This window comes from Carcharodon carcharias, chromosome 1 (assembly GCF_017639515.1).
Source record: "Carcharodon carcharias isolate sCarCar2 chromosome 1, sCarCar2.pri, whole genome shotgun sequence".
In the NCBI taxonomy this organism is placed as follows: domain Eukaryota; kingdom Metazoa; phylum Chordata; class Chondrichthyes; order Lamniformes; family Lamnidae; genus Carcharodon; species Carcharodon carcharias.
The window spans coordinates 198,035,259-198,058,515 of record NC_054467.1 but is presented as its reverse complement, the minus strand read 5'-3'; the positions used below and the strand labels follow the sequence as shown (position 1 = coordinate 198,058,515).

The window sequence follows — 23,257 nt, the reverse complement described above, 5'->3', positions numbered from 1 at the left end:
CCTAAATGTCATGTGCCCTTCAATATTCAGGTCCCTGTCTGTCATCCTGCAGCCATGTCTCTGTGATGGCTTTCTGATTGTACTTATTTATTTCTATTTGAGCTATCAGTTAATCTGTTTTGTTTGTAATGCTACATACATTCCTATAATAGAGCCTTTAGTTTTGTCCTTTTTATTATTTTTGTATGTACATCAAAGTGCACAATGTAACTAATAAAGTTGTTGAGCTGTAGGAACAAATTGTACGTGGCATTACAACATGGTTGCTTTAACAAAGACATGCTGAAACAATGCCAGGAATGTGTTCTTAATATTCCTGGTTACCAAGGATTAGGAATGATAAAGAAGGAAAAAGAGGATGAGGTGTGAGATTAATGTCGCAGTTCTAAATAGTGTTATGAGACAGCCTGTCGGTAAAGCGGAGTCATTTAGAAATCCCAGAGGGAAACTTTAAACAACTGTCACAAGCTATATTTTTAAGTGATATGTTTGAGATGCAATCCTAAATTCAGGAATCAGACCACCAGTTCTTGAGAGGTTTTATATTAAACTAAATGAAGCATTTTATTGAGTTACAACACATTAAACACATACATATGGTTACAAATTTCTACTATTATAACTTCTAACAAATTCCCAAACTAATCTTCATTAAGGCAACCGCGACACATAGACTTAACCAGACACCAAGCCAAAGCATTTTCACCTTGAGTTCAAAATGTGGTTCTTCTCACTTTGGTTCCTGTGGAGACAGTTGTAGGCTTACAGCTACTTTGATCTTACATTGTCTCTGCCCTACAAACATGAAAACTGCCCTCTGATATACCTAGCATATTTCATTGAATATAAATTCTCATTTTATCACCAGCCTCTTTGAACTCCATCTCTGCTAACAATAAAGCCCCTTTCATAGTACCTACTTAGTAATATAAACATATTGCTTGGTCTCTTCTAGCTAGGGGCCAGATTTGACTCGCCGCCTTAAAAGTGCTATTCAAAAAATAAAAATGCACTCTACCTCTCTCTCATCTCAAAACTAGTACATATCAAAGCACCCAGACTAGCTAGCTTTAATTCAATTAGGACACACCCACAGACTAAACCTCTATTTTAAAATAAAACTATTTTCCAATAATATATACATTTATAGCTTTGTGACAATAGAAAGTATATACTGAATGGTTCTAGGACTAAATCTATTTGGCTTGAGTTAATTAACAGAAAGGGAGCAGTTACATTGCTGGAGTTTTCTTTAAGAGAGCTCCACCAGTTCAAAGGAGATAGATGAGCAAACTTGTTGACAAATTTTAAAGGCATATAACAAAAAGTGTAATAATAGGAGACTTTAATTACCTTAATTCACATTGCAGAAAATTAGTGTTGAGGGCCATGAAGGAGAGGAATTTCTGTTATGTGTACAATACTATCTTCATCAATACATTTGCGTCTAAAAAGGAAGTAAATGGTGTTGGAGCTGGTTCTGGGAAATGAAGTAGGGCAAGTATACAAATAATCGAATATTGCTGAAAAAAAGAGACGTTGAAGCTTTTCGTTTTGCACTCATCGGGACACTTCACAAGAGTACAATATAAGGGGAAAACAACAATTTATACTGTATGAGAAGAGAGTGGTTGGTTGGCAAGTGGTGTTGCCATGGAGAATGCACCACTGATGGTGATTGATAGCTAATTGCTGAACATTGTTTGAATTTAAACCAGGCAGCTTGACCCTGATTGGTCAAGGCATTGCCCTGAGGAATGAGTTAGCGAATGGTTGTCACTTGTTTTGTTTAGCTGAAACAGGTGCAATATGGGGAGGTGGTGGCCTAGTACTCCAGATACCCAGGGTAATCCTCTGGGGACCCAGGTTCGAATCCCACCACAGCAGATGGTAAAATTTGAATGCAGTGATAAACCTGGAATTAAAAGTCTAATGATGACCATGAAACCATTGCTGATTGTCATAAAAACCCATCTGGTTCACTAATGCCCTTCAGGGAAGGAAATCTGCCATCCTTACCCAGTCTGGCCTGCATGTGACTCCAGACTCTCAGCAACCTGGTTGACTCTTAAATGGCCTAGCAAGCCACTCAGTTCTCAAGGGCAATTAGAGATGGGCAATAAATGCTGGCTTATCTAATAATGCCCACATCCCTTAAACTAATAATAAAAAAAAGAAAATGTGTATACGTTTCTGTCTGCAAAGAACAGGGCTCAGTGTATTAATATGTGTAGCTTCCAGTGCACGCAAATGTGCCACACTGTGAACCCGACTGACAAACTTAAATTGGGTGTCAGCGTAATTCTTAGCACACTGAGGATTAATTAGCAAATGTTGTCCAATCGCAGAATCACATATAATGTTGGACACTGTGTTTTGAATTTTGCAAGCTAAGGCTAATTGGGTATGGTCTGTACTTTGTTGAGCGACTGGGACATGCTGTTTGATATGATCTGCCAGCCTTTGGGATGTAAGGCCTACGTACCTAGCATCACATTGGCACTGAAATTCATATACCAGATTATCATTTGTGTGATTGGCAAACTGTCTTTTTGGCTTGATGGCAGCATCCTGTTAGTGGCGAATACCACTCGTGTTGCTACTGCATATTCGCAGCATGAAACAGCTAGCTTCACCTGTTGCTCAAATGTTTGAGACACCATGCCCTTCCAGGGTAATCTGAAGTAGGCTGGGCACTTTCCATGGCCAAAAGTGACTGCCTTAGGCCCGTTCATGAGTTTGTGTGATATACATCTGGTCAGGGTAGCCATTATCCTGTAGGATGCCTTATTTCGGCATCAAGCTTGCATAGTGATCAAATGGCTCAGGGCCCTATTTACAAGGTTGTCAATAAGACCAAACTTATAACGTGTCAACTGTAAGAATCCCAACGTATTTATTGACCAGTGAAGGTAGGCTTGCAGTAGACCGTGATAGAGACCTCCTAGCAGATTTCTGAACTGGTACGTCAAGGAAGGGGAATTCATTTGACTGCTCCATTTCAAAGGTGAAATTGAGTGTAGGATGGAGCCCATTAAGACATGAGGAAATTATTACATGCAGCTGTGGATTTAAATATAGCAAACGTATCATCCACATATTGGAAATATGCGAGAGGTAGGAGGTTAAGCGTCAATCCATCGAAGGCACATTTCTCATGGAACCCAACAAAGATATTTGCGGGAGCTGGGCCTAGAGGGGACCCCAAGGCAGCACCATCCTTTTGTGTATACATGGTGTCATTAAAACTGAACTCAACAGCGCGAATTGCTGAGTTCATAAGTTCAATGAATATTAATTCACGCAATGGTGGCAGCTCTAGATTGACATGTCTCTTTTTTCAGCAATATACAAGTGGATTGTGTTACAGTAGGAAATCATTCAACTAAGTGGCCACAACTTAATTTGGTTTAAAGTAATTGTCGAAAGAGACCAGAAAGTATTGAAGGTAAAATTATTCACCTAAGGGAGGAGCTAATTTCTGTGATTTAAGAAGGGAGCGAGCACAGGCAGATGGTAAGAGGTGATAGCAATGTAAAGCAGTAATGGAGGAAAAGAGAGCATGAGTGGTGAGGTACAAATTAGGCATGTTCTATTGAAGGGAAAAGGTAGAGTACCAAAGCTAATGCACCCTCGATACAAAAGGTAAAAGCAAAAATGAAAGAAGAGGTTTATGACCAATGTCAGGAGCAAGATGCAACTAATAACCAGGAAGATCATGGAAAATATAGGAGGAAATCGAGTAAGTTAAAAAGGAAGATAGATAAGTTACACAAAAAGATTAGCAGGCCACGTTAAACTGGACCCTAAAATATTTAATAAACAAGTTAGTCTGTAATGGTGACTATGAAACTATCATTCATTGTCATAAAAACCCATCTGGTTCACTAATGTTCTTGAGGGAAAGAAATCTACTGTCCCTACCTATTGAAGAAAGCCTACATGTGATTCCAGACCCACAGCAACATGGTTGACTCTTAATTGCCTTCTGAAATGGCCTGGTAAGCCACTCAGTTCAAGGGCAATTAGGGATGGGGAACAAACACTGGCCTTACCTGTGATGCTCACATCCTATGAAAGGATAAATGAAAAAAAAGGAAATCTTTATGCAGAGACACAGGACATGGCAAAAGAATTAAATTAATGGTTTGTACCTGTCCTCAAAAAGGAAGCTGATGATATGAAGTTTACACTGAGAGGAGTGGGAAGCTTTGGAAAGGATAGTAATAGAAAAGATTTACTTGAGGGATTAACATTACTGAAAATTTGGTATATCACCTGGAACAAGTGGAATGCAGCATAGATTGTTGAAAGGAACCATAATAGAAATAGCAGAGGCGTTGGCTGCAACCTTTTAATTCTCAATGGATACAGGAGTAGTACCAGAGGATAGGAGGGTTGCCAATGTTATACCACTGTTGCAGAAAGCGGGGAGAGATAAAGCAGAAACTACAGGCCAATCAGCCCAACATTGGTCATGGAGAAATGAGTGGAAGCTTTTGTCGGGACAAAATAAGCTTTTGTTTGGAAAGGTATGGGTTAATGAAGAGCCAGCTAAAGGCAAATCATGTCTGACTAATTTGATTGATTGAATTATTTGCAGAGATAACAGAAGGTTCATTTTAAGGGTGTGCAGTAGCTATTGCATATGTTGAGTTTGAAAGGCATTAAACAAAGTGTCACATAGGAGGCTTTTTAAGAAAAATGAAGCCAATGGGATCAGGAGAGATGTGTTTATGGATTCGAGGTTGACTTAGTGACAGGAAGCAAAGGGCGGTGATGGGTGGACGTTTTCCAGTTTGGTTGGTGGTTTGCTGTTGACCAAGGGCCAGTTTTGGGTCCATTTATTCTTTTCAATTATTTTTATAAGCATCCTAGACTCTGGTATAGGAACAGCATTATAAAGTTTGCACATGAAACAAAACTTGGCAAAATAGCTTATAATGAAGGTAGTTATGGACAAGATGATGAAATGGGCAGAAGTATGACAGTTGAATATGGAGAAGTGTGAAGTGACGCACTTTAGAAAGACTAATATGGAAAGGCAGTACACTAAGTGGTATGATTTTGAAAAGCTCAGACATGCAGAGAGCTTAGTTTCCATATACATAAAGTCTTAAAGGTGGTAGGGCAAGTTGATGTAGTTAAAAAGAACATTGATTACTTGGGATTCTAAATAGAGAAATAAAATATAAAAGCAACAAGATCATACTAGAACTTTATATGTCATAGATGAGGTCTCATCTGGAGTATTGTGGACAATTTTGGGTACCATACTTCAGGTAAGACGTAAAGACTTCGCTTGGAAAGGGTACTGAGGAGGTTAATCAGGATATTCCCAGCAATGAGGGACTTCAGTTATGAGAAGAAGTTGGAAAAGTTAAGGCTGTTCTCCTTGTAACAGAAAAGGTTAAGTGGTGGCCTAATGGAAGGTTTTCAAGATGACAAGTTTTGATCGAGTAGATAGAGAAAAACAATTCCTTCTGGCATGTGGATCAGTAACCAGTATTATGGATTCAAAATCGCTGATAAAAGATCTAAAGGGATGATGAAAAATTTGTTTTCACTCAGATTTGTGATCTGGAATTGTCTAACTGAAGAGATAGTTGAAATAAATTCTATAAATAATTTTAAAAGGGTGTTGTGCAGGTACTTGAGGATGAGGAACTTTATAGAATTAGGGACAAAAAGCAGGAGTTTGAGACAAAGCATAATTGTGCTTTATAAGAGCCAGAATAGGCATGAGCAGCCCGACGGCCTACATCTTTGGGTTAGGTTTCTATGATTCTCTGAAGTGCAGAAAGTGAAGTCTAGGTGCTCCTGAAAGTTCAATAGGTGTGTGGAGTGATCTGACGAAGAAAACTTAGCAGGACTGAGTGAAGCAGGGTGTTGGGGAGGGGTGGGTGCTTAAAGAATAGGATATAGTATAATAAGGAAATGTACTCACTTTTCCTCACCTGTTTAGGTTATTAAGTCATTTTCTACTTTGCATTCATGACATGGCATATGCTCTGCTGCTCAATTCGTCAGCTATCTTCAACTATGCCTTGTTGGTGAGAATAGCTGGGGAACAATGAGTCCCTCCTCCTCCTGACTGCATCCAACAGCGATTTCCGTAATCTGTCATTAAATCCAACTGCTGATTTTGCTCTATGTCCACCACACACCCGGAATATCTCCAATTTCCAATTGTGCACTGTCCCTTCAAATACAACTGAGGTTCTGTCATGCAAGTGTGCATCATGCTGCTGTGCAGCTTGGATTTGTAAAACCTGCAAGTCAAAATTAATAGTACAATTGGTTAGCAATTGCAAATTCCAAACCATTCAGCTGACTTCTGGGTTTCTCCCTTGCAATTCTATCACCCTGTTCACACACCCACCCCCAACCAACCCCTTTTTTGCTTGAAAGACACCATCAAATTAATATTGGGGCCTTGGTGTCTGTGATGGCCTTTTACTAGAGCAAACCAAGACTCATCCTACTGTTCTGCTTTCTCCCTACAAGCCAGCGGCCCAGATCTTCTGGTCAGCAGTGGAGCGTGTTTGCCTGCCAATGACTGTGATTTGAATGGTCTACTTCCCTTTTTATGCTGGAGCCTTTAGGACCTTGCGACCTCAGCTCCACTTTGAATCCAGCATCAAGAGGAGATAGCATCTGATGTTGGAATGTTACACTCTTGCTGTTTAAAACCAGTGGCAGACTGCTTCATCAAGGTGGTCAGCTGATTTTTTTTTTTCTTGATCAATGTTTCATCTTCAGCAATGGTTGTCTTTCTCACGGTTCAGTGAAAGCCGAAGCTCGTTGAAAGCAGTGTTCATTATATTAGCATTATAGTTTACATGGAGTTCATTTTATGTATTTTTGACAAATTATGGTTATAGTATGATTGGTTATGTTAGTGTGGTAAAACATTTCATCCATACTAGCGTAGCACTGATGGGTATTACAAAAATGATGGCGTAAGGAATAATATCTGACTGCTTCACTTTGTGAAACATGCCCTTATCAGTGTTAATTGACTTTTAAAAACCTCCAATTCTTTTATTATGGATCTTTGCAAAGACAAAACCTTGTTTCTTCATCATGAGCTTCCATTTTAATGGTAATGTACTAATTCTCACACTGCCATGTAAGAATAAATAGTTTCTAAAATGGGTACGTTTAAATCCAAGAAACTTGTAACCTGCAGCATTATAATGTAAATCTCTTTAAACAGTGTTCTTGAAATCGATTATATAATTAATAGTAAAACATCTTATTCCTCTGATCACAATGCCTTCTCCACTATAATCTGTGCAGTGAGATTGGTTGAGAAGGATATGAATGCTTTTAGCCAAGAATTTAATTTTAATAAACCATTGGAAATAAGTTTGCACTTGGCATGATTTTTTTTGGACAGAAGTACCTATAATAATCTATAGCTGAGATGAACTGCACAGTGCTACTATTTGCTGAATAATTAATGTGTGGTGTTGGAAGATGAGAAGAGTATGTACAGTTTCAGTTTCTAAGAACTGTGTAAAATATTACCAAAGTATTCATATTGGGTTAACTTTACTATAGAGCAATAATTAGCTTATTACAATTAATTGTAGGAGAAACTTGCACACAACAGGAAGGAAATATTTCAAAAATGTATTTCCACCACCTGCATAATTTTGAGTTTATGGAGTTGAAACCTGAACACTCTATTCAAGAATGTAATGTGACCTGTCACGGCCTCCAAAAAGAGGCCTACCCTCAATTGTCTACTTCAACTACCCACTTTCCATCTCAACATCATTTTCTCTAAGGTCCTCAGACATGTTGTTGCTTTCCACTCCATACCCATTTCTCTCAAAGCATCCTGTTTAATCCCTGCTACCCTACTAACAGCACCTGACTGTTTGCGTCAAAAGCACAAATAATATCCTCTGTTTTTGTGCTGCCTTATATTTCCTGTGAGAGGTTGGATAGCTTAGTTGGCTAGATGGCTAGTATGTGGCCCAGAATAATGGAATAAAGCCAACAGTTTGGGGCCGATTCCCATTCCAGTTGAGGCCAATTTGAGACCTACCATCTCTCCCTGCCCCTGACAGTGGAAGGCAATGGCAAGACACTACTGGCAAAAAAATTACCAATGTGACTGTCTGTTGATGCTTCATCCTGAACAATGAGCCAGGGACCTTCTGGCAGAGCACATATGAACGAATGTTTCCTGCCCCCTTGCCTTCTCTGCAGGGTTTGATACAGTTTATTCTATTTTAACAGTTGTCCATTTTCATGTGACTGCTCTCATGTGGTTTCTTTGCTACTTGTCCAAATGCAGTCAGCAAGTTCCAGCAAAAGCTTCTCTTCCTGCCTCAAAGTGTCTTCCAAAGCCTCCAAGTATACCCAATAGTCCCTTTTTTAAAATTTGTTCATGGGATGTGGGCGTTGCTGGCTAGGGCAGCATTTATGGCACATCTCTAATTGCTCTTGTTCAGAGGGCATTTTTTTTTTAAAGAGTCAACCACGTTGCTGTGGGTCTGGAGTCACATGTAAGCCAGACCAGGTAAAGATAGCAGATTTCCTTCCTTAAAGGACATTAGTGAACCAGATGGGTTTTTTACAATAATCGGCAATGGTTTCATGGTCATCATCAGACTTTTAATTCCTGATTTTTATTGAATTAAAATGTCAACATCTGCCATGGTGGGATTCGAGCCCAAGTCCCCAGAGCATTACCCTGGGTCAATCAATGTGTGCACTGTCATTCAAAGACGTGAATGTGTTTAGAGTCAACTATCATGTATGCTGATGATGCTCTTTCCACCACTTACCTGACCCCTATGGCCATCCAGGTTGCCTGTCTAGCATTTGGTTATGATGTAAAAGTTTTCTTGAGCGAAGTATCAAGGAGACCAAAGCTCCCGTGCTGCTAACTCCATTCCTGGCTACTTGCTTAAGAATCAACTACACTGTATGAGATATTGGCATTCTGTTTAACCCCAAGTGATGCTCCATATCCTGTCTATCATCAAATTACTTACTTCCACTTTGCAGTTTTACCTGCTTTTGCCCGAACCTCAATTCTCTTGCTTTTGCAAGATCATCTCCAGGATTTTGTAACTTCTAGTTTTAAATGCTCCACAGCCAGTATGTCCGGAATCCTCATGCCTGTATGCAAAGTCCCTGTCCATCACCCACACCTTTAGTGGCCCCCTTTTCTGGTATTTTGATTTTAACATCTTTAACCTCATTTTTAGATCAATCCACAGCCTCTGCACATTCCTCCAGTCTTGTATCCTAACCCCTTCAGCACCCCATAAACTCTGGTGTTTCGTGCACAATCTCCTTCCTTCCATCACGTCATTGGCAGGGCTGCCTTGTTTCTAATCCATTTATTCCCCTTCCTTTACTCCTCCATCTTTTAATCTACGCCAGTGGAATGCTGTGTAAGAGAGAAAAAAAACCCTTTGAAATGCTATAGAATGTGGATTTCACACTTGTCTGCAAAGTCTTCAGAGATCTGATTTGTTAGTTTTTAGCTCCATAAACCTGAGGTTTTTTCAGTATTGCTTTTGTATGCAACATTGCTCACTATGTAGGTTAGACAGCAGTGAAACCCTACATGTTCGGTCATGTAATGCCATATACCTGAAGGTCATGAATCAAAATCAACATTCATCCTTCAGGACTGTATCAGTACGCTATACTCAGGTATGACTCCCACTTTTGATTGCTGTCCAATGACTCAGGCTGCAAATCTTTGTATAGATGTCAGGTGAGGCAGCGATGGTGCTCCCTATGGTCAAGTAACTTGCTGGCACTTTCTGTCCTGACTCATGCATTGGAACTAGACACTTGAATGAGGAAATTGAACAGCATTAGAGCCTTTGTGACCATATCTCATGACATCACTTTCAGAAGAAGTTGTGAAAAAAATTATCATTCCAAAAAAAACGATATTAAATAATTGACAATAGAAAAGATACTATTTGTAACTATTTTGCAAATAAGCAATATACTTTATTTCACTGGAATTTTTGATTTTGCTTCAGTGTTCTTCACAAGTCATGTTATCTCAATTTTTGTATCAGATTGCAAAATATAGCAGTTACTTGAGATTTATCTGCACCACACAGCATTAGATTTAAGAAAGCTGACCACTGTCAATTAAAGTAAAATGAAATGTTATATTGTTAGTCTTCCTCCCCTAATGAGCATAAACTTTTTAAAGAGATGTATTATTAATATAAGTAATGTTTTTATTCCTTTAGAAAGGCGAATGAAGGCTTAGCAGCGCTAAGTGAAGATGGGAATTCACCCCTATCAGTACAGCAAATGGCTTACGGTGAGAGAATTGTATTGTAAAAACTGTTGCATGCTTTTTTGAGTATTATAGATATATTTTCCCACTGTCTTTGCAGCAAGATGGGGCAATATGGGGCTGGGTCTTGCCAAACAAGCCAGATATCAATTAAAGTTTAGTTTGAGTTCTGTTTTATTTCCTCAGTAATTATGAGGAGGCATTCTAGCAGAAGAACGGTGGCCTTTCAGAGACTCTTAAGTTATAGCCGCAGTTGGCAACACTACAATGGAACACTAACACCAAGAAGTGGATATTAAGAAAAATGGAAACATAGAATAGGACTGGGCCATTCAACCGCTTGAGCCAGTTGCACCATTGAATTAGATCTTGGTAGCATGGGGGGAGGTGGTCGAAGAAGCAACTAGCTGGGGGGTTGACCATTGACTGGCTAGCAACAGCTTGTAGACTTCATGTTGATCTGGGGTACACAACTGCACCTCCTGGTTCCACATTCAAAAAACATACCTTTTTGGTGTCTTGGGCATACAGAGTTGAACTCCATGGTCACATCAGCTGCCCAGGAATGAAAATCCTATTTAGTCTTGTACTGTGGAGTCATTAAGCATCACTTAAGCAATTATGTAATGCTTAAAAGGTTAGACGTAAAAAGGTAAGCACAGTAGGCTGTACAGCTTAGGCTGCTATTTAGAGTCATTTACTTTAACCATTTCTGTCTTGATCCTGGATTCACACTTTATTAGAATTCTAATTTGAACAGGGTCATAAGACATGCGATGTTAATGCTGTCTTCCCCTCTCCACAGATGCCTTCTGACTTGCTGAATTTCCAGCATTTTATACTTTTATTTTACTCTACTCCTTGTTGAATTTTAGAAATTTCCATCTGTGTCTATATCATTTGTTACAAAAACAAAGTTTAAAAGTTTTTATAGGTAAATGGATGTGTGAAGGGGGTCATGTGATCTCTGAATTCTGTCTGAAAAGAAGCTTGGGTGGCTTGGTTGCTATTGTAACAAGAGGGGTCCAAGTCAAGAGGCTTGCTGAGAAGGTACAACATGTTCACATCTGTAGACAATGTCAAGGACATCTGTGTTGATTATATGTGAACTGTTAGCCTCGAAGTCTCACACAAGGAGGTGTTGGAACCTCAGGTTTTATAAATGGTTTGCATGAACTACCTGTATAATTCCAAGGTAGAATGAAATTGAGGGGGGTGGGGGGGGTGGTCTAGAAGATAACTGATTAGCAATTTCTACCCAGACACAAGGCCCATGTGATTCACACTGCCATGGAGATGGGCTTTGGGAAGGCAAGAATCCATAGGAAACCATTGTTGTATCGGATTACCCGGTTTCCTAAGATATTACTGAAACTCACAGACCCAAGTCAGTCTACAGACATCTGAGAGGCACAGAGCAGGAGACAGAGGCAGCTAGTCCTGCACCTGAAGCACGGGGAAATGCTGACCCTATTATTCGCCACACAGAATGCGGATGGGAACTTGCAGGTAGATTGAACAGAACAAATTCGTGAGGATTTAAGAGGCTGGAAGATTCACACCAGCTTGCGCTAAAGGGAAGGAATCTCTAGTGTAACCCTCAAAATGAAAGTTGTTTCTGGGATTAAAGGTTACCTGGCTGGAAAAGGAAAAAGGAAGCAGGCCACTGGGAGCGGAGAATAGTTTTTGACTGGTTCCAGGAAAAATACTTCAAATACTCCAAAACAATATAGATGGGTTGGTGGAGTGGGCAGTAAAGTGGCAGATGGATTTTAACATAGAGAAGTGTGAGGTCATACATTTAGGGAGGTCAAACAGTTAGAGGGATTACACAATAAACGGGAATATACTAAGAGGGGTAGATGAAGTGAGAGATCTTGGCGTACAAGTACACAGGTCCCTGAAGGCAGCAGTTCAAGTAGACAAGGTTGTAAAGAAGGCATATGGAATGCTCTCCTTCATTGACAGAGGTATAGAATATAAAAGTAAGCATATAATGTTGGAATTGTATAAAACACTGGGTGAGGCCACAACTGGAGTATTGTATGCAGTTCTGGTCACCACATTACAGGATGGACATAATAGCTATGGAGAGAGTGCAGAGGAGGTTTACAAGAATGTTGCCAGGGTTAGATAAGTGTAGCTACGAGGAGAGATTGGATAGGTTGGGGTTATTTTCCTTAGAAAAGAGAAGACTGAGACGTGACTTAATTGAGGTTTACAAAATTATGAGGGTAATAGATAAAGTGGGCAGGATAAAATTGTTTCCTTTGGTGGACAATTCTAGAACCAGGGGACATAGGTTCAAGATAAGTGGCAGAAGGTATAGGGGGACATGAGGAAGAAATTTTTTATGCAGAGGGTAGTGGGTGTCCGGAATTCACTGCCCAAGTTGGTAGAGGCAGAAACTCTAAACACTTTTTAAAAATTACCTGGATCTGCACCTTAAGTGCTGTAAGCTGCAGGGCAATGGGCCAAGTGCAGGAAGGTGGGATTAGAAAGGGCACCTGGGTGTCATTGGGCTGGCATGAACAAGATAGGCCAAATAGCCTCCTGTGCTCTAACTTTTCTTTGGTTCTAAGAAAGCACCTCACCAATAAAACTCAATAACGTTTCTTAGGCAGCACCTTCCAAACCCATGACCGCTATTATCTAGAAGGACAATGGCAGCAGATACATGGGAAACCACCACCTGGAGGTTCCCCTCCAAGCCACACATCATCTTGACTTGGAAATATATTGGAGTTCCTTCACTGTCGCTAGGTCAAAATCTTGGAACTCCCTCCCTAACAGCACTGTGGATGTACCTACAAGAAGGCAGCTCACCACCGCCACCTCAAGGGCAGTTAGGGATGGGTAATAAATGCTGGTCTAGCTAGCGATGCCCACATCCCATGAATGAATTTTAAAACAACTTAAGGGACTGTGTAAAGTATAACCGTAGCAGGGGATTTTAGTTTGTGCTAGAAGTTAAATTGGGAATTTCTTTTTGTAGTTTAGGAAAATACCGTTTAATCAATGTTGCCTTTAGTTTGTTTGTTATAGTAAAAATATTAAAACTTGAAATCTTATCACCGGATCCTTCCAGTCAGTCACTGGAAGTTTAAATACCTTACAATATCCGCAGACACTGACAATTTTAACACCTCCTTCAAATAAAATCAAAAAATGCTGGAAATACTCAGCAGCAGGTCTCACAGTATCCGTGGTGAGAAAAACTGAGTTAATCGACAGAATTTTAAATCACCTGAGGAGGCGGATGGGCAGGCCTTTAATTTCCTGACATGGGGTGGCATGCCAGTCTCCTGCCATGGACCCGACTCCAAGTCATTTTCTTGCAGGCAGGACTGGAGAGGGTGTGACGTTGAGGACTGTTTAAATGAAACCATACATATTGTTGCATAAAGGCTATTGCAATCTATTTGTGCTTCTCTTTATTACTTCTCATAGATATCTTTGTCTTTTATACACTTTTCAATTCATATCAACTGAACGCTGCTTATAATCTCGGCAGGTAAATTATAACTGTGCGCTGACTCTACAAAATTCACAGCACTCAGCTGGTAATTTTAAATAACGGGCATGTGCTTTGAGGTGTAACTTAAAAGGCAGATCTCTGAATTCAGCTTTCAAGAACATGGCCCATAATTTACTGTTAAATTAACAGTGAGGCCAGTAGCATTCGATGTTATTTATAGTGTAGGCACAAAGTTAAATGCAGTAAACCAAAAGCGTCTGTCTGATAAGTTCCATTAAGTTATAAGAACGGCAACTCATTATCTGCCTCATTACTGAAATGCATCAGTGTGAAGTTGCTGTACTTGCATGGTAGATAGGAACTAACTTCAACGTGGTAATTTCAGCCTGAGTATACTCCTAATGATGTGATATGTTGATTACTGCCAGTCTGCCTCTATGGACGGAGAATTAACTATTACAAATGTACACGTGTGTCATTCCTTCAGGTTTTAATTGTTTTTGACGATGTTAAATATAAGATTTTTTCACTTCTCCTGTGTCTCTTTTTTCTCCTTTTTTATCTAGTCTTTCCCTTTCCTTATTTTTCCTTCCATATCGGAATTGACATTGTATTTGTCCACTCTGACTTGCGTTGCCTTCTCAGTACTTGCACTGTTTATTTCACAATCTGATTTGTTAAAGCGATAGTCACTTGTCCAGTTCAAACATGTCCCTGATGCCTAGTTTTCCTTGCTGGAATGTTATCAACTTGTAGTTTCAGCAACGTGCCACGCAAGCATTTTATAAATCTAAGCTTGCAAGGGCAACTCTATAATGGCAGGCTCTTTTGGATATCCTGCTATAGTAAATTGTGTGTGGGCCATTGTATTTTCCCTGTCACTGCTCTGAGCAGTGCTCCATCTTGTGGCTATGTACAATAGTTTGAAATATAGGGCAGAATTTTTAGCTCGGCAGGTGGGCACGCACCCGACCAGATCCAGTGTGAAATCATGGCATCAGGCGGGTGTCCCAACGTCATCTCTCACTCGCACGATATTTTGGTGGGCGGGCGTGCGCAAAAGTAGGAAGCATGCCTGTCAACAATTAAGAATGCAATTAAGCCTATTAATGGCGCAATTGTCTGCAATTTTTTGTTGCCTGCCCAACCTTATGGTTGGCGGATAGGTGAATCCACCATGTGGCCTTTTACATTTTTCATCAAACCTCACCGGGTAGGATGAGGTTTCCGTGATGCAATAAATGTAAATAAATTCCTGTGGACAACATTTTCAGTAGCTAAATATTTAGGTGATTTATTATGATGCATGGACACTTTCAGCTTCTGAAACCTTTTGTTTTTGATTTTCTAGGTTTTCAGTTTCCTGAGGCAGTGCTCTGCCTTCAGGGTGCTTTTCCACAGCGCTGGCCTGTGTCCACTTTGAATTCATCGCCTGCCCTACATGGCAGCGCTGAGCTTCTCAGTATATGCTTCACGGGGCTGGCCGTTAACTGGCCAGCCAGTGTGAAATCGCAGTCAGGGGCAGCTTGCTAGCATGTTGATGCCACCTTCTGTCACTTAAGTGATGATTGAGAGTAGACTAATGGGGCAGTAATTGGGCGGGTTGGATTTGTCCTGTTTTTTGGACACAGGACACACATGGGCAATTTTCCACACTGTTGGATAGATGCTAGTGTTGCAGCTGTATTGGAACAGCTTCGTTAGGGGAGTGGCTAGTTCTGGAGCATAAGTTTTTCTTTAGTATTGCCAGAATGTTGCAATATCCAGCGCCTTCAGTTTCTTGATATCTCACGGAGTGAATCGAATTGGCTGAAGACTGGCACCTGTGATGGTGGGGACCTCAGGAGGAGGCTGAGATGCATCATTGGCTCAGCAGTTCTATCTGACTTACTTGTTTATATTCCTTTGCCGACTTTGTGTCCTCCTCACAGCTTACTTTCCCACCTAGCTTTGTATCATCAGCAAAGATAGATAAATTATGTTTAAATGATTAATATAGGTTGTAAATAGGTGAGGTCCCAGCACTGATCCTTGCGGCACCCCATTAATAACAGCTTGACAACCTGAAAAAGACCATTTATTCCCAGTTTGTTTTCTATCCTTTAACCAATCCTCCATCCATGCAATATATTATCCCCGTCTCATGAACCCTTATCTGCATAACAAAATTTCCTGAGGCACCTTATATAAAGTAAACACTTTATATAGAGTTTTAAGGTACGCCAGCGCAGCTCGGCCGTGTGGCCTACGGGATGTTGGAAGTTTTACAGGCACAAATTGCCCTCTGACTACACCTGCAGGAAGTGCCACCAGCTGCGGAAACTTGAGCTCCGAATTGAGGGATTTGAGCATAGGCTGTAGTCACTGTTGTGCATCTGCAAGGCTGAGGATTACGTGGCTTAGAGAGGTAGGCACACCGCAGCTAAGAAGTACACAGGGAGGGAGGAAATGGGTGACCACCAGAGTATCTAAGAGAAACAGGCAGGTAGTGCTATCTTGCCCACTAACCACTTTTACATTTTGAATACTTGTGAGCGAGGTGGTTCCTCAGAGGACAGCACCAAGATCCAAATTCATGGCACCACAGGTGGCTCAGCTGCACAGGAGGGGAGGAGGAAGAATGAAAGTGCTATAGTGGCAGGGGATTCCATTGTTAGGGGAGCAGACAGACATTTCTGCTCCAGGATGATATTTTGCCTCACTAACGTCATGGTCAAGGATGTCACAGAGCGGCTGCAGGGCATTGTTTTGGGGGAGGGTAAAAGCCAGAGGTTGTGGTCCACACTGGGACCAATAACAGTAGGATGGAAAAAGTATGAGGTCCCCAAAAGCAGATTTTAGGGAGTTAGGAAGGGAATTAAAAAGCAGGACCTTGAGCAGTAAGCATAGGATTACTCCCAGTGCCATGTGCCAGTGCATTCAAGAATAGGAAGATTGAACAGTTTAACAAGTGGCTGGAGAAATGGAGTAGGAGGGAGGGCTTTAGATTTCTGAGGCATTAGAACCAGTTTTGGGGCAGTTGGACCTGTACAAGGAGGGCTGGTTACACCTTAACAGAACTGAGACTAATGTCCTCGCGGGGAGGTTTGCTAGTGCTGTTGGGGAGGGTTTAAACTAGATTGGCAGGGGGATGGGAACCTGAGGGGAAATTCAGAGTAAAGAGGAGAAAAACTGGCAATGGGAAGTAGAGGTGTATTAACTGATGAGGAGAGTATATCAGAGAGTCATATCGAAGTTAATAGAATAGGAGAGTTTGATAGAATTAGAGAAGGCAATAGTCATTAGATGGGTTCAGAATAAAGGGAGAAAGTAAAAAAGCCTAAAACAGACTTAATGTGCATGTATGTGAATGTATGGAGTGTGGTTAATAAGATTGGTGAACTTTGCACAGGTTGAGAAATGGAATTATGATATTATTGCTATAACAGACCTGTATCAAAGAAGGGCAGTGTGTTAAATATTCATGGGTACAAGGTGTTTAGGAGAGACAGGAAAAGAAGAAAAGGAAGGGCAGTGGCAATATTGATTAAAAATGGCATTACAGTACTGGAGAGAGAGGATGTTCCAGAGGGATCAAGGATGAACTATCTCTAGTTAGAGATAAGGAATGAAAAAGGTGCAAGTAACATTAATTGGTATAGTATATAGATCACCAACCAGTGGAATGGATGTAGAGAAATAATCTGTGTTGAGATAAGAGAGTTGTAAGAAAACAGAGTAATTATAATAGGGGACTTCAATTATCCAAATATAGACCGGGATAGGAATAGTGCAAAGGGACAAGAGGGGCACGCGTTCTTGGAATGTGTTCAAGATAGTTTTCTGCAGCAGGATGTTTCCGGTCCAATGAGTGGGCAGGCACTTTTGGACCTGGTTCTGCGGAATGAGTTGGCCCAAGTGAATCAAATATCAATGGGAGAGTATTTAGGAGGCAGTGACCATTGTATTATAAGGTTTAGGTTGGCCCTGGAAAAGGGCAAGGAACAATTCAGAGCAGGGATAATTAATTAGGGGAAAGCCAACTTTGATGTGATGAGAATGCATCTGAGTTGAGTGAGTTGGAATCAAACGTTGACCGAAAAGACAGTGGCTGATCAATGGGCCACCTTCAAAGAAAAATATTGCAGGCAATGACAAGGTGTATTCCCTTGAAGGGGAAAGGTAGGAAAACCAAATCCAGAGCATCCTGGTTGATGAGAGAAATCGAGATAAAGATGAAAAGGAAGAAGTGCGCGTAGGACACATGTAGGGTAGAAAATGCAATGGAGAATCAGACTTGAATATAGAAGGACCAGAGGGGAAGTGAAAAAACTAATAAAAGCAAGGAGAGAGCTTGAAAAGAGACTAGCAACTATCATAAAAGGGAATCCCAAGTTATTTGATAAGCATATAAATACTAAAAGTGTGGTAAGAGAAAGAGTATGGTCGATTAAGGGTAAAAAGGGGGCTTGCACATGAAAGTAGGAGAAATAGCAGAGGTTTTAAATGAGTACTTTACCCCTGTCTTTACAAATGAAGAAGATGCTACCCAGGCCGAGGTGAGAGAGGAGGCAACTGGTACACACTTAAGAATTTAGAATTGAGGAGTAGGAGGTGTTAGAAAGTCTGTTTTGTCTTAAAATAGATAAGGTACCAGGACCGCATGAGATGCATCCAAGGGTACTGAGGGAAGTGAGAGTGGAAAATGCAGTGGCACCAGTGATAATCTTCCAGTCTTCTTTAGACATGGGTGGTGACAGAGGACTGGTGAATTGGGAATGTTACACCCTTTTCAAAAAGGAGTGCACGGATAAAGCTGGCAGCTCCAGAAAAGTCAGCTTGACTTCAGTGGTAGGGAAACTTCTAGAAACTATAGTTTGGGACAAGATCAGTCAGCACTCAGACAAGTGCAGGATAATTAAGAAAAGCCAACATGGATTCATTAAGTCAAAGTCATGTTTAAATAACTTGCTGGAGTTTTTTGAGGAGGTAACAGAAGGTTGATAAGGGCAATGCTATTGATGTGGTACATGTGGATTTTCAAAAGGCATGTGATACAGTGCCACACAACAGACTTGAGGAGCATTCCAGCTCATGGAATAAAAAGGAAAGTAGGCACTTGGATAAGAAATTGCCTGAGTGACAGAAAACAGAGAGTAGTGATGGTTGTTTTTCAGATTGGAGGAAGGTCTGTAGTGGAGTTACCCAGTGGTCAGTGTTGGGACCCTTGCACTTCCTGATATATTAATGACCTAGACTGTGGTGTTCAGGGCATGATTTCAAAATTTGCAGATGATATGCAGATTGGAAATGTTGACATCTGTGATGAGAATAGCCTTGAACTTCAAAAGGACAATGCAGAGAAGTGTGAGGTGATTCATTTTGGCAGGAAGAATATGGAGAAACAGTATAAAATAAAGGGAGAAACTCTAAAGGAGGTGCAGGAACAGAGAGAGACCTTGAAGTGTATGTACATAAGTCATTGGAGATAGGGAGCGTCGAGAGATCAGTTAATAAAGTGTATAGGTCCTTCGGCTTTATTAATAGGAGCATTGAGTACAAGAGCAAGGAGGCCATGAAGAACTGGTATAAGATGCTTGTTAGGCCTCATCTGGAGTACTGCATCTAGTTCTAGGCATACCTGAAGGATGTGAAAGCATTGGGGAGAGTACAGAGGAATGATTCCAGGAATAAACAACTGTAGCTATGAGGATAGATTTGAGCGGTTGGTACTGTTTGCTTTTGAGAAAAGGCTGAGAGGAGACTAGATAGAACAATTCCAAGATCCTGAGGGGTATGGATAGGGTAAGTTGTGAGAAACTGTTCCCACTTGAGAACATCAAGAACTAGAGAGTACAGATTCAAAATAATTGCAAAAGGAGTAATAGTGATGTGAGGAAAAGTTTTTCACCCAGAGGCTGGTTGGAGTCTGGAATTAAGTTCATGAGAGAGTGGTGGAGGCGGGTTCAATCAAGGTATTCAAAGGAGAATTAGATTGCTACCTGAAAAGAGAATATGTGCAGGATTACGGTAATAATACAGGGGAGTGGGACTAGGTAGAATGCTCGTTCTGAGAGGCAATGTAGACTTGATGGGCCGAATAACCGCCTCTCGCACTGTAAAGGTTCTGTGATTCTTGATTCTTATCCAATGCCTTCTGAAAATCCAAATATACTACATCAACTGTTTCCTTTTTATCTACCCTGCTAGTTACATCCTCAAAAAAACTGAGATCACTGAAAGAATTTAAAGAGGAAGTAGATAGACTTTTGAAATATCAGGAAGTTGAGGGCTAAGAGGAGTTGAGGCCTGGGGTAGATCAGCCATGATCTTATTGAATGGTTGGGCAAGCTTGAGGGGCCAAATGGCCTACTCCCCCTGTTTCTTATGTTCTTATGAGATTTATCAGAACAATTTTCTTTCATAAAACCAAGTTTACTCTGCCTAATCATGATTTTCGGGTTCCCTGTTGGCGCCACCTCAATAATGGAGTGTGGCATTTTCCTGAAGACTGATGTTTGACTAACTGGCCTGTAGTTCCTTGTTTAATCTTCCTCCTTTCTTCAATAGTGATGTTACATTTTGTTACCTTTGAATCCACAGGGACTGTTCCAAAATCTTTGGAATTTTGGAAGAGCATAGCCAATGTGCCACTATATCTGCAGCCATCTCTTTTAAAACTCTTGGATGTAGGTCTTTAGGCCCAGGGGATTTGATGGTTTTTAGTCCCATTTAATTCTGCCAGTACTTTGTCTTTAATTATTTTAAATTCTTCACTCTCGTTAAACCCTTGGCTCCCCATTATTTCTGGCATGCTTTTTGTGCCCTCAGCTTTGAAGGCAAGTTACACAGTGTTTGTTTACTGACTCTGTCATTTCTTTGTTTCCCATTATCATTTCTCATGCTTCAGCCTCTAAGGCAAAGGTTCCAAAACTTTACTTATCAAGCAAATCTATCCGTGTGCCTCTACCAGCAGGCAGATTTAATGTTTTCTTTCATGCTTGAGTATTGTGGAAAATATATAAATTATAACTTTTTAAAATATTCGTTTATGGGATGTGGGCACTGCTGGCTAGGCCAACGTATATTACCCATTCCTAATTGCCCTTGTTCAGAGGGCATTTCTTTTTTAAGAGTCAACCACATTGCCATGGTTCTGGAGCCACATGTAGGCCAGACCACGTAAGGACAGCAGATTTCCTTCCCTAAAGGACACTAGTGAACCAGATGGGTTTTTATAACAATTGGCAATAGTTTCATGGTCATTATTGCACTTTTAATTCCAGATTTTTTTTTAATTGAATTCAAATTCCACCATCTGCCGTGGTGGGATTCGAACCGGGGTGCCCAGGGCATTACCCTGGGTCTCGGGATTGCCAGTCTAGTGACCACCAATGCAACCGCCTCCCACAAATTATAATTATAATGGTTTACACGCTATTAATATGATAGATGAGGTTGGTTGTTTGAGAATATGTGCATCTTTGGAGTGATAGTCATAAGTTGCTTTCTAAATAAAGCTGATGTTGATACCTTAATTTTATTCCAGTAAGTTATGAAAATCCACTTTCACTTGAGTTGTAGCAAAACTTTCACAGTCCTGGCTAGCAATTTGGTGAACTCTGCATGTATTTGGATTCAAACCTCAGCTTTTGCTCGACTTCACCATCAGGTGATGCATCATGGTGGTTCTCTTGCTTATTGCCTCTTTGAGATAGAATGGAGAAATGAAAGGGGTTATGTGACCAGACCTGGGTGGCTTAGTTACTATGGGGACAAGAGGGGCCCAAGTCAAAAGGCTTGCTGAAAAGGTGCAAGATATTCACATCAATGGACATGGCAAGAGCATCTGTGCTGACTATGGTTAAACTTTTAGCCTCTGAGCCTCACAGGTGTTAGGTATTAACCTGCAGACAAATTGTGAAACGGTAGTGAGCCGAGCTGGTTGTGTTTCACTGGGTGATGAATGGACTTCTACTAATTTTACCTAAATTTGGGATGAGACCTGCGATGGTTTAACGTAAATCTATTATTGATTATTAAGGCACCACTATAATTTCGATCATTCCTTCCCATTTGATATTTCCCAGAAACGTTTTCAGATACTCTGACGTTCAAGGATGTGGAGGGTTTTTCCCCAAAAACCGGTGCCCTACACCGGTTTTCATAAAGTCATTTCTCAACACTGTGTATCATTCAGTCTTGTAATCACTGCAAACTACAAACACATCCACTTTTTAAGTGAACTTTTCTCTTCCCCCTTTGCATTCTATTGTATTTAACATTAACCACATCAAAAAAAGTATTGATTGCTCAGTTGCTTTGAATATTTTGGTTCCTTGAAGTATTAATATTTTTAGAGCCCCCCCCCCCCCCCTAAGCATTATATGCTCAATAATTCTTGCACTTCTCTAATTTCCGGGCAAATTTTCTCCTCTGCATCTTTCCCACTAGTGACCTTTGGACTACACTAAGCAATGTAATTGCACCTTTTTTGTTTCTTAGCTCTAGCCAAATAGATTCTGTCCTTGACCCCTCTGGGACAGTCTCTCTCTTTTTCTCTCTCTCTCTCTCTCTCTCTCTCCAGCATTGCAATGTTCTTAGTAATCAATACTGCCTCCCCACCTAATTTCCTTCCTTTCCTGCTTTTCTGCATGCCATGTATCCAGGAATATTTAATACCTAGTCCAGCCCTCTGTTATCACCACAACATCATATTTCCATCTGCTATCTGCACCTTCGACGTATCGATCCTGTTTATCACACTCAGTCCATTCACATCCGTGCCCAGTAACCCTAACTTAGATTTTATTACTTTTCCCCCAATTCTGAACCCACCAAATAACTTTAGTTTTCCTACTCTAGTGTTATCTGTCAGTATTCTGTGCAGCGTGGTTTTCCTCTCTAGTACTATCTCCTGGTTCCCACACCTCTGTCAATTAGTTTAAACCCTCACCAATAGCAAATCGCTCTGCAAGACAATTGACCCCGGCTCTGTTTAGGTACAACCCGTCTGACCTGTACTGGTCCCAACTTCTTCAAAGCTGGTCCCAATACCCCAGGAATCTAAAACCCTCCCTCCTGCACCATCTTTCTAGCCACGCAATCACTGCTATTTCTACACTTACTTGTGCGTGGTACCAGGAGTAATCTGGAGACGACTATTTTTACTACGATTACTACTTTTGACATGCTGCTTTGCTAATTTCCTACGTAGCTCCTTTAAAACCTGACTACAAGACCACATTCTTCTTTCTATCTCAGTCATTAGTACTGATGTGGACCACTACTGTTGACTGTATACTCTTCCCCCCTCAGCGTACTCAATATCAATTTGGTGACAACCTTGACCTTGGCACCAGGGAGGTAACATAACCATTCTGGATTCAAGTCTGTAGCCACAGCCTGTCTGTTTTCCGAATTATTGAATCTCTTGTCACTATTGCTCTTCCAGTTTTATTCGTGCTTCCTGTATAGCTGAGCCCACCATGGTGCCATGGACTTGG

The 23,257-nt window shown here is 40.8% G+C and overlaps 1 protein-coding gene across 1 annotated transcript in view; it reads left to right on the top strand.

The window, feature by feature from the left end:
* LOC121285018 (gamma-secretase subunit Aph-1b-like) overlaps positions 1-23,257 on the top strand; it is an 85,501-nt gene that overhangs the window by 19,025 nt on the left and 43,219 nt on the right. Inside the window, exon 3 of the mRNA XM_041201101.1 lies at positions 10,245-10,318. Within this exon, the coding sequence (XP_041057035.1) occupies positions 10,245-10,318 (74 nt within the window). The remainder of the gene's footprint in view (positions 1-10,244; positions 10,319-23,257) is intronic.